The 17,646-nt window shown below is 39.1% G+C and overlaps 1 protein-coding gene across 4 annotated transcripts in view; it reads left to right on the plus strand.

Annotated features, from left to right (window-relative positions):
* AFG1L (AFG1 like ATPase) overlaps positions 1–17,646 on the plus strand; it is a 214,795-nt gene that overhangs the window by 140,709 nt on the left and 56,440 nt on the right. For all 4 annotated transcript variants that reach the window (XM_040627601.1, XM_008704964.2, XM_040627600.1 and 1 more), the window contains one exon: positions 10,813–10,895. In XM_040627601.1, coding sequence (XP_040483535.1) covers positions 10,813–10,895 — 83 coding nt within the window. The remainder of the gene's footprint in view (positions 1–10,812; positions 10,896–17,646) is intronic.

Below are 17,646 nucleotides of genomic sequence, written 5' to 3' on the forward strand. Positions count from 1 at the left end.
GATATATATGATTAAACATGTATATGGCAGCAGGGCATATACCAAGCAGAAAACATGTAAACTTTATGTAGCATCCTATGTCTCAAAGGTTACCACTGTTCTGAGGAACAGAAAATCTCTTCATATAAACATTAGGATTCTTTGTTTTGTTTTCCACCCCTATGCCAAAACAATTTGATAGTGTAAGGACAAAACTTCATCAGTTCTGATGTGCTCCCTATCCTGGCACATAGCTCTTTAAGATACAAATTGGTATCTTAGATCCTCCAAATTAATTAAGTCTTATCAAGAAACCAGTCTACTAACAGCACCTAAGGTCTTGACCAAGTTGACAGAGGCAGTATAGATTCTTGTTCTTTACAATTTCCTACTTCTTGGTAGTCTAGAGATGATAAATACTTCAGTGTACAAGAGTCCAAATATTTTCAAAGAATCAATATGTCTAAGATAAAGACTTTAGAAGGGAAAGTAAGTCATTGGCTTACATAGTAGCAGTTGCCACAGTCAGATGTTTCACCTTTCCTTTTATAGATGGTGAGAGTGGAGGTGTGTTTTTGAAGGGCCATGGTTTCATCTCAGAATTCCAAACACTGACAGACAGATCCTACAGCTGTTGTGCTGGGCTTCAGTGCTACACCTGCTAAGTTTGATCAGGTATGCCACCAGATGCTGGTGCTTTGCCTCTTTATTTTTGGAAAATATTTCTAGTGACATATCCAGGAACTCATTATTTCAGAGGACTATTGGAATGTTCCAAATCATAGTGGTGCTCAAAAAGATAAGGATGTAGCCTCATTAACAATATGAGATGTGAGTTGAAAACCCAACTCTATAAACTTAGGGTCATCTAGTTTGAGATGTTGGAGTCCTCTGCTGGACCAGTCTCTCTAGTCTCCTTCTGTTCTTTCTGTACATTCTCATATTTTTATTTTCCCAAGGGGAATTTATTCCAAGTCCTCTTCATCTAATCAAACTACTCCAATTATAGAATATTTCTCCAACCCACATTAAGCTGTGTCGGTCCTTTGTTTACTTAGTAGTATTCTTTTTATTGCCTTTGTTCATTCAAATAGTTCTTGACAACTCATATGCTTTTATGTCTAGCCCCATTGCAAAGTAATGGTGATTTCTTTTTCACCTCATTTTATCCAAACATAAGCAAGAAAGCAATCAATGCTACCAGTCTCTGACTCTTTTGATTCTAGGACCATAAACACCAACCCTGGGTGGTCTTATGACTTTAGTTGTTACCTATGATGGACACTGTGATTGTTTTCTCCAAAATTCATTCCACCTCTCTTCTGTGTAGTAGCCATGTAGTTTGGATGGGACCTAATCTGGCCCCACCTCCAGATTAGGCTAAGCCAGTCGTTTTCAACGCTGATTGTTCGTTAGAACGACCTAAGGAGCTTAAAATAAAACAGACAAAATGAGCCAATGTAAGCCCTCCTCTACAAAAATGTCTGGGAATATGACCTGGGCATCTGTACTTTTTAAATAATTGCCAGCTAATGCTAACGTGCAGCCAGTGTTGCAAATCACTGGTCTACCAAACAGGGTATTTCCATCTTCCCTGCCACTTGCATTGGTTTAGGAAACTCAGCGTTATCTTGTATCTTTTCCTAAGCTCCACAAGTTGATTGTGGTGGGCGTAAGCAGCCTAATCGGCATAGCTCAGGACTTTTGTTTTATGAATGTGGATATGTTCTCGGTTTCCTCTCTTTGTCATTGAAGAAATCCTGCCTTGGGATGAGGCTCTTACTTGGAGGAAGATAGAATTCCTTGGCTGAATTTTCTTTTTCAGCTGAGTTCTGACAAAGACTTTTCTCCCTGACACTTTAGTTAGCCTCCTTGAAGCCCTTTTCTTTACTAGGCCTCAACCTTGGCCTACCATGTCCGCGTCAGTCTTTGGTAAGTCTAGTTTTAGCAAGAATTCTGCTAAGTCAGTTCCCATTTTGTCATAAAAGCTCCTGGGGAAAGGGATTGTACTAATTGACTTTTTCCTGTAGTATTTAACATATTGACTTGCACCTAAGCATTGCACATAGATGAGTTTGCTAATGATTTGTTCAGTTGATCAGTATTTACTGAGCATTTACTATGTACTAACTAGATAGTGTGCTAGGTGCTAGGGACACAATAATGAACAACATAAACATGATCCTTATCTCAGAGCTTACACACTTGAAACCCAAATCTGTTTCTGTTAGTCAGTATAAGAAAGCTTCCATTTTTTTATGTGCAGTATAATGTAACTAGATAGAGTTTCTAAAAAGTTGCTCCATATCATTTTTGTATGGGATATGGCTACAGTAAGTAAATGAATCTGTTCACTGCAACACTGCTGCGACTCAAGATAACCATCAAGACTAGGCCTTACTTGGTTAGCATATGATCAGAAGACAGCAGAGGTAGGACTTTCCCAAGCAGGCCGACAGAGTTCTGCAAAGACTTTGCAATAAGCCCATTGCATTGCTTTGAATATCCAAGTAAGAGACCTGGTTGCTTGAACATTTCTGGGGTATGGAGGCAATATAGCAAAGCAATTAAGAATATGAACACTGGCACCAAAATGCTTGGGTTGGAATCCTGATTCTTTTACCGAAACCCAAGTTTGGCTGCTCCTTGCTCAAAAGGCCAATACCAAGAGATGAGTTTTAACTGGAAAGGAATATGAGTTTTATTCAGGAGGCTGGCCAGCTGGGTAGAAGGCGGACTCTTGTCCGAAGGCCAACTCCAAGGTTTCTGCCTGGCCCAGAGATTTTTAAAGTGATTTGATTGGGTAAAGAAGTACAGTGGTCTGTGACATTTCTTGATTATGTGCAGATTTGATGATGCCAGCTACAGAGTTATCTCGGTGCTCGGAGGTTGTGCAAGAAGTTATGGTTCCGTGGTGCCCAGGGGTGATTGTGCAAGAAGGTCTGGTTCCTTGGTACCTGGGGATGGTTGTGCAAGAGTACTCTGTTTTTCTGCAAAGGCGGGCAAGATCTACAGATGCGCAAAAGGAGGTCAGGAAGTGTGACCTTAAAAAGAAAAAAAAAACGTTTTACTCAAAGATTGCTGGCCTAATCAGAAAGCCAATGCGGCTTCAAGCAGACTTGCTGGCCTCCGTGGCCTAGGAATATTCTGGTCCTTCTTTCCTCAAAGCTGGTGGTCTGTAAAGAAAGTAGATTAGTTCTGTTACAGATCAAGGGCCTTAAGTGAGCAGGCAAGGGAGTGTGTCAGCTTGAAGCAAGTTAACCCTTAAGACCAGCTGGACAGTTCTACCACTTTTGAGGTTTTTAGTAATGGACAGGTTACTTCTCTTGTGCTTTAGTTTCCTTATCTATCTGTAAAGTGGAAATAATAATAATACCACCAATTTTCTAGAGTGTGAGAGGCATCTGTTTAAAGGGTGTACCTTTAAAACCCTTACAAAAGGGTTTACCCTTTAAATATGGGACATGGTAAACCCTTATGTCAGTGTTTGCTATTTAATGATGTTGATGATGAAGATGGACCCATTTATTTACATCTCAAATTCTTTTCCTGAGTTTATGGCAGTTTTATTATGAGATCTTTTAAAATATGAGCAGAAACTTCATATGTATTTTGTAGAAGAGAGTAATCATCCGAGATTAGTTTGTACTTCCCCTTTTTGCACCTATGAGAGAGGGAAATAAATCATCTTCATCATTGGACTCCAATCCTGCTTCGTAGGGCCTGCGAGGATATGGTGCCAGGTAGTGAGTTAAACAGGCAGTTCTTGCTGTCTTAGAGTTTACCTTCCAAGACGGACAACCTTAGTTTAGATGATCAGGTACAGGTCACAAAAATAGTGGACTCTGAGTTGACCAGACACTTTAAACATAGAACGTCCTATATAATGGCAGATTACTATAATACAATCCAGTGTAGTGTAGAACTTAGTATAGGATGAACATATCTCATACACAGTTTTGCACTAAACACTTAAAGGAAATTATAGTGGAATCATACAGTATGGACCTCTAGAAGAGCAATTAGCATATTTATGCTGTGCGGAGGTAATTGATTTGGGACAGGGAGGGAGGAATTGGGGAGCAAAAAATAATCATGTGAATTGTATAAGGCTAAAGACAAATGATCCTGTAGCTGCTGTGTAATAAGGCAGTGTGGCCTGGTGAGAAGATCACAGATTTGGGGGCGTGAGTGACCTGGGCAGATCATGGCTCAGCCACCTGCAAACTATGTGGCCTCTCTAGAGCTCTTTGAGTTGTGAAATTACTGTATTTTCCCTTCCAACTGTGACTACAGAAAGAGGCAGGTTTGTGACTCACCTTACAAGCAAGTATATACAGCTGTGGTTTTTAGTTTCAGTCGTGGCATTGTTTTATGTCACAATTGTTCTTTCCTTTTTTACTGTTTTTAAAAAATGTCTTCGTGTATGCTTACTAATGGGACAAGAGTGTTAGTATTATATTAGTTTGCTTGGGTTCCCATAACAAAATAGCACAGACTGGGGGCTTAAACAACAGAAATGTATTTGCTCATAGTTCTGGAGGCTAGAAGTCCAAGATCAAGGTGTTGAAAGAGTTGGTTTTTTCTGAGGCCTGTCTCCTTGACTTGCAGATGGCTATCTTTTCCCTCTGCCTTCACATGGTCCTTCCTCTTTTGCATGTCTGTGTCCTAATTTCCTCCTCCTATGAGTACACCAGTCATATTGGATTAGGGCCTACCCTAAAGACCTCATTTTAATGTAATCACCTCTTTAAAGGCTCTGTCTCCAAGTACAGTCACATTCTGCAGTACTGGGGGGTTAGGACTTCAACATATGAATTTGCAGGGAACACAGTTTAGCCCATTGCAGTGATTTTTAAAAAGTAATCTCCTCCTTAAATTTCCTCAGCTATAAAATGAGGATAAAAAAATTACTCTGTGTATGATAATTGCGAGGATTATATGAGGTAAATTCAAGTTATCATGCATTAGCACGAGTGAGACATAATAGCACCTGGCAGTGGTTAAAGTATCTTACTTTCCTGCTTTTTGGAAGGGAAGAGAAATTCTGAAACTGCTTGATAAAAAGAAGGGATGCAAACCTTACCTAGTAAGGTGGTAGGGTGTGGATATTTTAAGTGAGACACAAGTGGGATAGCCAGGGAAGTAGGAGTGGAGCAGTGGGAAAAATTTTTTTTAATGTATTTTGGAATAGATGAGCAAAAAAGCCAAGGAGGCAGAGTGGTTTGTGGTAGACTCTGAGGTTTGGGTCTACTTCAGAACTAAAAAAGCGTGAATAAGAACTTAGCTGTGAAGTGTGAGAACTTCAGGATTGTATTAAGAATTTTAGACTGAGGAATGCCTGGGTGGGTAGCTCAGTTGGTTAAGTGTTGGACTCTTGGTTTCAGCCCAGGTCATGATGTCAGGGTTATGAGTTCAAGGCCCCCATCTGGCTCCACACTTGGTACAGTGTCTGCTTGAGATTCTCTCTCCCTCCCCCTCTGCCCCTCTCCCTGCTTGTGCACATGCCTGTGCATTCTCTCACAAATAATAAATAAAATCTTTTTTTAAAATTTATTTATTTGAGAGAGAGAAAGAGAGAGCATACGTGCATGAGTGGGGGGAGGAGCAGACGAAGAGAGAGAATCTCAAGCAGACTCCCCACTAAGCATGAAGCCCAACTGGGGGCTCGATTTCACAGCCCTGAGATCATGACCTGGGTGGAAATCAAGAGTAGGCCGCTTAACCAGCTGAGCCACCCAGGCACCTCAATAAATCAAATCTTTAAAAAAAAGAATTTTAGACTGAAGAGATCATAATTCAGTTCCTTTATTGTATAGAGGAGAAAACTGAGGGGGAAGTTAAGTAGCAGGCTAAATCGCACTTCTGGGAAATTGGCAAAGGACTTACCAACTTTGAAAAATGATGTCCATGATTGGGAGAAGAAGAAAATGGTAACTTTGAGGCACAGGCTGTCAGAGCAAAAGCTTATTCATTATTGTATTTCTACGAACCAGGGAAGTACCCAGTATATAGTGTTCAGTGTTTGTTAAGTTAATCCGAAATAAATATTGAATTTTCAGAGGACTTGTTAAACCATAAGTGTATTTTTTAGTGATATAAAACAATGTAGTGTATTTGCAAAAAATATGGTACATCTTTAGTATCATCCTGAAAAATTAACATACAAAAAATATTACATGAATAATAGAATTTCTAAGACTGTTGGATATAAGGTGAGTATTCAAAACTCAATTGTATTTCTTTATACTAGTAGCAAACATACTTGGGAGTGTAGGCTATGCATCGCCTTGGAACCCTGACAGTGTTCACTAAAGCTAAGTGGACTCTTAACCGATGGCCAAGCAATTACTCTTCTAGGTATATATTCAACAAGAGCATGTGCATGTGTGTGCCACGACGCACAGGCAGAAATGTTCGTGGCTGCATTATTTGAAAGAGCAAGTAACTAGAAACAACCCAAATGTCCATCAACAGTAGAATGAGTCCATAAATTGTGACTTATTCACACAGTGGATATGACACACCAATCAAACTGTAACTATAGACAACATGTGGATGAATGAATCTCGCAAACATAAAGGAGCCCAATCGCACAAGAATACGTACTGGGTGGTTCTACTTATATAAAACTCCCCAAACAGGCAAAATTCTATGTTGCTAGAATCGGCATACTGGTTACCATGGAAGAGATAGAAGAGGATATTAGGGGGACTTCACAGGTGCTAGCAATGTTCTGTTTCTTGACTGAGCTGGACATTTATGACTTGTGTACTTTTCTGCATTTATGTTTACTTACATCATAAGAAGCTTTATTAAAAATATGTCCAAGTTTATAATGTATTGAATTTTTATGTATCGTTGCTTAAGCTTCAAGGTGGTAGCACATGATTGTTTTAAATGAGATGGAAGCAAGTGTCTTAGAATGTACACCTTCTTCAGCATGTATATCTGGATGTATACCTGCCTCAGAAAAAGAGACCCCCACCCAGTCTTCCTTTTTTGGCTCAATATCTTCCTGTGCTCTTACTTGTCATTTACTTATAGAATTATATTCTTAGCAAGCAAAACAGTACAGTATGCGGTGTAGCTTTCCTGTATTTAAATCTGGTTATTTCTCTCATAGAACTTTTAAGATATCAGAAAGAATTAAGCTTAGAACTATGTGTATAAATATGATCCCTATTTCTCTATCATCATCTTTGTACATGTAGAAAAACCTTGAAGGATATCAGCTATAAGCAAACTGTTTTCTGAGAAGGGGATAGACTTTCATTTCTACTTTCACACTTTTAATATTTGCATTTAGATAAGACATAAAACTTTGATTTATGTGTTTTTTCTCTTTTTCCAAATTTTCCATTGTAAGCAATATTACTTTTATAATAAAGAGTATTTAAGGTAGGCAAATCTTTATTATTTCAGTATTTGCTTACAAGGTTAATATGTTGTAGTTTTAAAGGATTTTCTCCACAATGTTTATTGTTCTTTTATTCCAACTTGCAAGGGAAAAGCCAGAGTAGAAGCTATATAAAGTTATTTTGCGAGATGGCCATTTTTCTAATGGTATTATTCATAGCTGCTAAAAATACACACAATAGATCTTGAGGAAAATGCAAACTGCTAGAATATGGTTCTTTTAGTGGTACATTTTTCTTTGCAAGGCCTTTCGTTCATGCATATGTTCCCATGGGTGTGTTAACCTCCCTCTGTTTCCTCCCCAAATTTCCTAATTTCATTTTTAGATTGTTTAATTGTATTTGTCCTTTGTATATGTAAATATACAAACTATTTTAAAATAAATTTCTTTGGGTAGCTGATTAGTTTTATTCATTGCAATTGGATGGTGATAAGAGGTCACAGGTCTTGTAACTATCCCTGGAAATTAGGAAATTAAATCATTCCTCTTTGACTAGATTCATCAACTTGGAAATAGCTTTGCTTTCACCCTTCTTCATCCTCTGCAAAGTGTTCTGAAGAACTTAGCTTAAGTGAATAAAATCTGAAAATTTGAGGTTTATTTTTCTTTAAAAATATAAACGGAGTGTTAGTATTTTTCAGACAATTAAGAGCTAAAATCTGAGGGCTTTGGTTGTAGTTCTTTTGCTGCTGATTAGGTATTCCTCAGTGGTGATTAGTGAATGTACAAATGCAATCATTCAGTAGGGCTTAATCACTCCTATGAGAGAGAAGTTAGTTACCCAGAAAGAGAAATTGAAGCTTGTATAACTTCCATTAGTCTTATTTCTTTAATAGCAAAAAAAATAAAGAAGAAAAAAGTTTGGCTAAATTAGGAATATTGGGTCATATAAGATAAAATTGTGGTTTAAAAGAAATAGAGAGCCTGGGTAAATATGCCTACATGAATATATTGCTGTGCTATTTATTCTGTTGTCTGTGGTACAGGTAGCTTATGAAAAACTGGCCCTTATCACAGCAAGACAGATTTCCCGGAGAGATAGAGTGTGAAGTGCTCGCTAAACAAGTGCATCTCCTCTTTGTATTGGGTGGCTGGGCCCCCACAATGACAGCCTGGCAAGGGGAGGAAGTATCTCTTTTCCCAATTTTAGTACATTACTCAAAGTTGAGAAGCAGAGAGATATATGGCTATACCCTTTATAAAAAAAAAACAGGTCATCTGAGGCAAGAGGAGAATGGAATGCTTGTATTTGGGCAATACTGTATTCCTTTCTGGTGAGGTGGGTTACAGGGCCCGAGTCCTGAGAGTGAGGCCTGGGGAGTGGGTTTGAGCCACTTGGAGTGGTGAGATAGGGAGGTCTGTATGGGAGGCCAACTGGCTGCTCAGGTCTAGCATTATAGGGTGGCATGTTTGTCACAGGTATGGTTCAAAAACTCTGTTTTGTAGACTTCCCCAGAGGACCAGCTTCTTCTCAGGGATTATTTTGTTTTATTTTATTTTTTTAAAGATTTTACTTATTTATTTGAGAGAGAGAGAACGAGAGAGCACACACATGAGTTGGGGGAGGGAGAAGGAGAAGCAGACTCCCTGCTGAACAGGGAGCCCATCGTGAGGATACATCCCAGGACCCTGGGATCAAAATACTCCAGCCTTCCAACCCAGATTTCTGGGTTCTTCCTAAGGTGATCAACTGTCCCAGTTTGCCCAGGACTGTCCTGATGTGAGCACCAAAAGTCCCGCATCCGGGGAAACCCCTCAGTCCCAGGGGGTGGTTGATCGCCCTATTTTACTTTCTTGAGCCACTTAGCAGGGCAGCACAGGAGGAGGGGAAATGTATATCCCCTGCCACTGTGGACAGTCTCTTCCCTATAGAGCAGATGAGAAACAACCCTCGGCTCTCGGGTAGCAGTTCAACCCAGGATGCAGTTTCGGAGAGGAAGAATGTTGCTACATTTCGAGTGTGCCCAGATATGACTGTTCTGATTATCTATTGCTGTGTAACAAATGACTGAAAAAATTAGAGGCTTAAAAAAACATTGCTTCATTATCTGTCCCCGTTTCTGTGGGTCAGGGATTTGGGAAAGCCTCAGCTGGCAGTTCTGGCTCCCTTAGTACCATAGTGGCAACAACTGGAGCAGCTGGGGACTGGTCAGACACCTCTGTCTTCATGTCATCTTAGGGCCCCTCCAGGCCGTGTGTCTGTCTGGGCTGCCTTAAGCTCTGTCCAGGCTGTTTGATGCTTACCTAGCAGTTCAGGGTTCGAGAGCAAGTGTTCCAGCCAGCAAGTGAGAAGCTGCCTTGGGTGTCACACAGGCTGCTATTGCATAGCATCATCTTGCCATAGTCACAAGATTCGGGGGAGGGGGAGCGTAGACCCCACTTCCTGATGGTTGCAATATCCACATCACGACATGTTGGCATGGACAGATTGTTGCAGCCATCTTTGGAAAATACAGTTTGCCACAATTACCTTGGCCCAAAAAAGCAGTTTTTCACTAATAAAGGTAATGAAGTTGTTAAAATACAATTTTTTCCTCATGAATTTTCATAAAGCAATTTTCATTTAGGATGAAAACAAAAAGATCAGCCTGTAAATGCTTCTTGAATTGTTCTGAAAACCCTTGCTCACCATTGTTCTACTGGAATGACTATGTGTCTATAATATATAATATATATGCCCCCCCTTCCCTCCAAAAAAAAAGTCAACTGACCAAGGTAGGTGTAGCAAAAGTTCATAAGCTTCTACAGGAGGAGTTTCAGTGTGTGTGTGTGTGTGTGTGTGTGTGGTGTGAGTTTCCACACACATGTGCAGCCTGTGGGGGGACGGAAAGGAAAGAGTAATTGGGAGAATAGAAGGACATCAGTGACACAGAACTCAAGCTGAGGTGTCTACAGCAGGAAAGAACTCTAAAGACATTGATAGCTGGAAAAGGGACTCTAAGGGACAAGGGCAGCAACAGTCATTTACAAGTGAAGGACAGGTATACATATAGTGTCACTTTAATAAGAGCATTTGGTTTAGAATGGGGATACTAATGTTCTGGCCCAGCTCTCTCCCATTGTGATGGTGAAGACCCACGAGTTATTCTTTCTGATCGCTTCTTACTTAATGGTTAACAGAAATTGGGATTTAAAAGTTTTTTAATGTAATGCAATTATGTGGGGAATTTGCTGATTAGCATTGTTTTAGCAAAGTTGCAGAAAGGCATGCTGCAGATCTTAACTTTTTTGAACTGATTTCTTTGGGCTTGATATATATTTAATGTTCAACCTTTACGATTCTTGTGACTTCTCTTGTTTTGTCCTAAACTGATTGTTCTACTGAGGAAAAATTTCAAAGATTAAAAAAAGGGAAGGGATAGCAGAGAGATCATAATTCTAAGCCATCACTTGTTTGTGTGTTTGGATTGCAGAAATACTGTAATACGGTCCAGCTAGATTCTGGGATTGACTACCGGAAAAGGGAACTTCCTGCTGCGGGAAAACTCTACTATCTGTAAGTTTTTCTTTTTCTAAATTTAATTTTCTAAGTTTAATATCTAATAATTAATCAGGAAAGCATGAGAAATATCAGCAGGGTAATTATTAGAGGAGGAAAGGCTAGTTCTGAAGCCTGTGATTTTTAGAATACAAAATGTTACAATGTTAATAACTTCTTTAAACTGTGTTTTTTGCCATTCACATTTGCATGATTTACAATGTGTGATTGGATGAAACCCTAATTAGTTTTTTGGGGAGGAGTGATGACAGATGGTTAGAAAGTAATGAGATCCTCTTATGAGACTCTAGGATTAAGAGAATATCTTTATTGTGCGAAAGTAATTAATTATTTGTGGACAGCTCCTGACAAATGTGCCATTTCTGTTCCCCAAAAATTGTTGTTTTATTTTGTTAGACAGTCTGTTTGTATTTATCATTGTTGATTGACTTCCGTACATAACTATGTAAAATATATATACACAAGTACAACTGGATTTATCTTATATTTTAAAAACAAAGACTCTCCTGAGTAGAAGCCATTTATAATAATAGATATATTCAGCACATGCAGTTAATGGTGAAAAACAAATAGTTGGTTTTAAAATGTCATTTGTGAGAACCTGAAAAGGGACAAGTGCTTTACAAATGTAAACTGCTGTTTAACATACGCCACCAGTGTTGGGCACATGGTGGGTTCTCAATAAATAGATCTAAGGACTAATTGTGATTTAACTCAAAGGCATGTTTCTGCTAATTTAAATTTTGATGACAACGTGTACATGAGAGGTTCAGAAAAGTTCTTGTCTCTGCCACCTTGTAAGCAGAAGTACATTACTGTTTTTATGCAGAAATTAGCTAGAAAAATCACATAATTAAAATTGCATGCTTTACAGTGTGCCAAGGGGGACTATTTCAGTTTATTATTCAGATTCTGATGATTATTGTAGAAGGTTCTTCATGTGCCCTTAAGTACTTTGTCTTTAAAGTACTTTATAATTTTTAAAGATTCTTATAGCACCTCTTTCTGCTTTAGCTTGGACTCCCCTCCCCCCTGCCCCGTTTCTTTTGTTTGTATTTTCTGGTTTTTAAATTTTTCTGATATTTGCAATCTTTCCTCGATTCTTTTTTTTTTTTTTTAAGATTTTATTTATTTATTTGACAGAGGTAGAGACAGCCAGCGAGAGAGGGAACACAAGCAGGGGGAGTGGGAGAGGAAGAAGCAGGCTCATAGCAGAGGAGCCTGATGTGGGGCTCGATCCCATAACGCCGGGATCACGCCCTGAGCCAAAGGCAGACGCTTAACCGCTGTGCCACCCAGGCGCCCCTCCCCGATTCTTTGCTACCAATTTCTTGATATTCCAGATGTGTGGTACCTAGAAATTAGCTTCTTATTATTCTCTGCATTCTTTTTCAAAGGGGGCAATCCTTGTTCCCTGTTTTCCCACAAAATGTATCCTTATGTTGAAGAATTAAAACATTTTCCTAATGGGAAGTTCCTTCAATCGGAATGGTAGTCTGGTCTAAAACATGAAATTTGTTTCCTATTGCTAGAGAGCTCTCAGTGGATTTTACAGGACGTGGAAAGCTGCTTTTGTTGGGAGGATAGCCATTTTCTCTCTGACCTTCTCCCTGAGGCTGCCTCTTCCTTTTCCTGCTAAAGTACAATTTTAACACAATGAAATTCAGGTTTGTACTTAAAATATGTACTGGAGGAAAACAATATCTAACAACAACCCAGAGTCCAGGAATGAAAAACTGGATCAACTTTCTTAAAAATATATGAATTCATTTAATCCTCAAGAAAGATAGATTTTGTTTGTGTATTGAACATCAAAAAGTGCTTCACTGTAATCTGATAACCAAAACTAGAGAACCTAAAGGCACACCTCACTCAGAGGGTAAGGCAGGTATGTGTCCCTGAAGAGAATCAGGAATTAAAATCCTCTCGGGAGTGGGAGAATAATATTAGATACGGAGACAGGGTGCTAAGGATGTAATTTATATTGTTTCACACTGAGCCCGTAGGGAGAACTTCTTTCATGACAAAGAAAATTTCTTAGGGTCATGTTAACATTTCTGATTTAATTAAGTTTCTTTTGCTCTTGTTCTTATAGGGAAACTTATTAATTTCCTCCATAACAGATTTCAATGCACCATGCTATATATTGCCCTATTACAGCATGTGTTTCTCTTTATTACCTTCGGCCTAAACATCTGGCATTCGTTCCTGAACATGCAAGTTCAGACTCAACCTTTGTCAGTCTCATTGCCCACCACCCCCACAGCTGCCTGAAAAGAAAAACAAAATTCTAGCTTCCCTCCTGGGGAACATGAAGGATTATCTCAGGATTTCATACAGGCAGAATCCTATATATGATCTTTAATGAAATAGAAATATTCAATAATTCAGTATTTTATTAGTCTAACTTTCCAAAACCTAATTCAAAATATCCCAAAACACAATCCAAATAATATCAAGAATTATCAGAGATTTTACAAAGTACCCAAAAAGTTCCCACGGGAACACTTTCTATGGTTCATAATATTGTCTGGGTTACAAAAGAACTAATTCATATGTGACATTATATGTTTGTATGTAATCTATTTCAGTTGTAGTTTTGCATCACATTAGATGTAGAAATCTTACAGTACCTTTATAAATAAGTTCCAGATGTTTTTGGCCCATCCATAGAAGTTTTTAATCTCATATAAAACAAACTCAGAAACTTCCAATTTAACAAGTTACAAATGACAAAAAGCTTAAGCCCAGATATCTGAACTTTTGCAGAAATTAAAGCACCCATGGTTGTCCAGTTTTTCATTCTGTGGTAACTGCATGATCACCCCAGACATGAGCACGAAGTCATGCCCTTCCTTGTTGCTTGGTGGATTGGGCTCAGTAGGAATCCCATGTGGGGAATATGGTTTGCCAAAATCCAAACAGGTCAGACTAAGCATTGGGCTTCCTGTTTACATTTGGGTGGGGGCTTGGACCAGTAATTTTTTTGAACTGCCTGGTGTTTGCCAGGGGTGGCCCTATCCTATGCTTTCCAGAGAATTTCACTGCTTCAGATTAGTTCTCTGCTTGGGGGCAGGTGACAGTGAAGGTTATCGTTTTATATATGAAATGAGCATCTCTTTTCAGACAGGAAACGCCACTGCTGAGGGGTCCATGGGATGCTGCCCCAAGCTATTTTGCTGTCACTTTTGTGAAGTGTTACAGTTTTTCATGGCGAGACGAGGTCAGCTCATGTTGGACACTCCCTTGTTCTTTTTTCTCTTTTTCTTTTTCATTCAGTAACTGAGTAGTACAGGTTCTTTTTTCTAAGTCTGTTGAAAGAACTAGGGATTGGGGATGGAGAGAGGGTTCCTGTTCAAATACCATATCTTCATCATGCTCACATAAAAACACCCCACCCCTAGCACAAAGGCCATGGCCTCAATGGAAGACTTTAAACTGAACCAAAATGGATGGGGGGAAGGTATTGGGCCTGGGATTTGATTTTACCCAACTTACCAGCTAATAGGTTTGCCTGTTATTGTTTCATGGATGCTGGCAGAAGACACGAGAGACCTGGGTCAGAGACAAAGGATTTTATGACCCTTGGTGTAGAGAGCATGTTGTGTCTGCCCCTCTTTGCTCTGTGGTCCCACTGTGGGGGGCACTTACTGCCATAACACAGAGTTTTGCCAAGGGCCCAGGTGAATACCTGCATAGGCAGTGAATTGTATTATAGCACAAGAACTTTGAACTTGGGGAGTCTACCATTTTATAGCCAGAAGTAAGCAAGCCTGTTTTTTGTCTCAAGGGAGACATTGCCTCATCCCTCAAGGTCTCTCGTGCCAAACACAACCTTGAGAAATGGCTAGGGCCACGCATTCTTGCCAATGCTCAGCAAGATGTGCAGATGAGTGAGAGACCCAAGGAGGACTGTTTCTTCCAATAGAGGGCATTGATCAGACTTTTAACCTTCAAGAAGCCAGGCTTTCTCCTTTTATTTCTTTTGGCTCCTATCCACCGAGTCATCCACTTCTGCAAAATTATATCTGAACCCGTTATTCACTTATTTAATATTTCAATTAAATTGTCTCAAGACCATTTCACTGTCATGTATATGGGGACTATGGGTCATACTGAAATGATGAAAAAATATGTTACAACTTTCAGACAAAGCCCAAATACATATTTTTACGTGGCTTATTACAGAATATATATTCATCTATCTTTTGAGCCAATCTCAAAAAGAAGTTTCTTTTTACTTTTACCAATAGAAGTTTTATGTCTCGAGTACTTTTAATTTCCCACTTGGGAAATATCTGTTCCAAATAGAAAATAATTTTTGAGGGGCGCCTGGGTAGCGCAGTCGTTAAGCGTCTGCCTTCGGCTCAGGGCGTGATCCCGGCGTTCCGGGATTGAGTCCCACATTGGGCTCCTCCGCTGGGAGCCTGCTTCTTCCTCTTCCACTCCCCTGCTGTGTTCCCTCTCTCGCTGGCTGTCTCTCTGTCACATAAATAAATAAAATCTTTAAAAACAAACAAACAAAAAAAGAAAATAATTTTTGAGAATATATCTTTGAACATTAAAAAAAAAGTTTGCTGGCAAAAACCACACAGCTCTGTTTTAGAAGAAAGGTCTGTGAAAACAAAGACTGGAGCTCATACATGTTAAAACATCCCCACAATTAAAAACTTCATGTTTCTTGCCTGTGATAGTTTCTGCACACACTCCTCCTCCCTCAACTGACAGAGCCAGATCAATGAAAATTTAAAACATTTCTTAACTCAATTGTCACATCTTTTCATACCTAAAACATTGGCAGAGATCTGTCTTCTGCCTGGAAGGTTGCCACTTCTAGTTCACCGGAGTCTCTAGGACATCTTGGGACCTTCTTCCCCATCCCCGAACCCCCATCATCACCATTCCAGGTGTTTCTGTCTTAGACATTGGAATTTACAGTGTCTGTCTTAGTTTTTCTTATCAGTTAGGGTACCAGCCCAGTCAGTCATTTCCTGTTCCAATTCCCACTGAAGAAATTCTGAAACATCTGCCAATATGAAGCAACTTGAAAATTGTTAAGTCTAGTTCCTTTCCTTTTCAGACCATAATTTGTTTCAGTTCCATGTTCTTGACTGCGCAGAGTCCTGTAGCAGACTGTGTGGATACCCCATTGAAACAATTTTTCTCTCATTATCTATAACAGATTTTTCAGTCGAATGCCAAATATGGGCCCCCTATATTTTTTTCCCTTTAATTCCCTGAACTCCCTCATGTATCTTTTAGAATCTTCTACGTTCATATTATTCCTACTCTGACACTAATTTTCATAGTGTCACAATGGAATAGTGATAGTGTTGAAGGGAAAATACCACATAAGTTAAAGAGTATAAAATTTGTTTAGCAGCAAAGCATACAGAAATATATCCATATGATGATAGTTGCACAAAAACAGAGGATGACTCAGCATATTCTCATTTGAAGTTGTAAGGTTTTCTGGCATTTGAGGGCCCATTAGCTGACAAAAGTAGCACCCGAACAGGATAAGGATCCCATCAGGTTGTGTTTGTCATTCTTGGGTTGGTGGATGAGTAGGAGAGAAGGGAGTCTTATACCCCCTGGTAAGTCTTGACTGTTGTGGAGACTTTGGCTATTGTACATGACTATTCACCAGGTACAGTTACCAAGTGCAAACTCTAGGATATGCCTGATTGTTCACCCTCAATCAATGTGAATCAAAGCTCAGTTTCTAATCCTTCATCAAGACCAGACATTAAGCCTTCCTGAAGTCTGTTCCTTAAAGGATAAGGGAAAGAATTTCTGTCCCTGGCAGTTAGAGAAGCTACTTTCATGGGGTTAAGACTGTTGATCTGGCTAATCCTTAAGCTTGGGGAAGGGAAGAAGATGGTTGGGGACATTTTTGATGTTTACAGATTAAATTTTATTCCTTCTTAATGCCATAACACGGAGCATATAGGTTTATATACTTAAGAGATAATCATATTCATAAACTAAAATATTTACAGATAAAATAATACAATGTGTGAGATTTGCTTCAAAATAATCCAGGGTGAGGGAATTGTGGGAGGGAAGTGGTTTAGATGAAACAACATTGGCCACAAATTGAGTGGGTGATTGTTTGTGTTGAGTTTATTATACTGTTCTCTCTCCATATGTGATGTGTGAAATTTTCCATACTAAAAAGTTTTTTAAAAGATACAGAATCTTTTTTTTTTCTGATCATACTAGGAGGAATTTTATTAATTATGATTCTAAAGAAATCACTCTTGTTATATTGATTTTTCTCTATTGCTTTCTGTTTTCTATTTCATTGATTTCTGTACTTCTCTTTATTATTAATTTTATTCTGCTTAGTTTGAATTTAATTGGCTCTCTTTGTAGTTTTTAAAGATAGAAATTTACTCTTTTGCACGTAGTTGTCCAATTTTCCCAGCACCATTTACTGAAGAGACTGTCTTTTTTCCACTGGATGTTTTTTCCTGCTTTGTCAAAGATTAGTTGCCCAAAGAGCCAAGAGTCCATTTCTGGGTTCTCTATTCTGTTCCATTGGTCTATGTGTCTGTTTTTATGCCAGTATCATGCTGTCTTTGTGACCACAGCTTTGTAGTATAGCTTGAAATCCGGCAACGTGATGCCCCCAGCTTTGTTTTTCCTTTTCAACAATTCCTTGGCAATTCGGGGCCTTTTCTGGTTCCACACAAATTTAAGGGCTGTTTGTTCCAGTTCTTTGAAAAATGTCATTTGTATTTTG

The sequence above is a fragment of the Ursus maritimus genome, unplaced genomic scaffold (genome assembly GCF_017311325.1).
Source record: "Ursus maritimus isolate PB19 unplaced genomic scaffold, ASM1731132v1 scaffold_13, whole genome shotgun sequence".
NCBI lineage: Eukaryota > Metazoa > Chordata > Mammalia > Carnivora > Ursidae > Ursus > Ursus maritimus.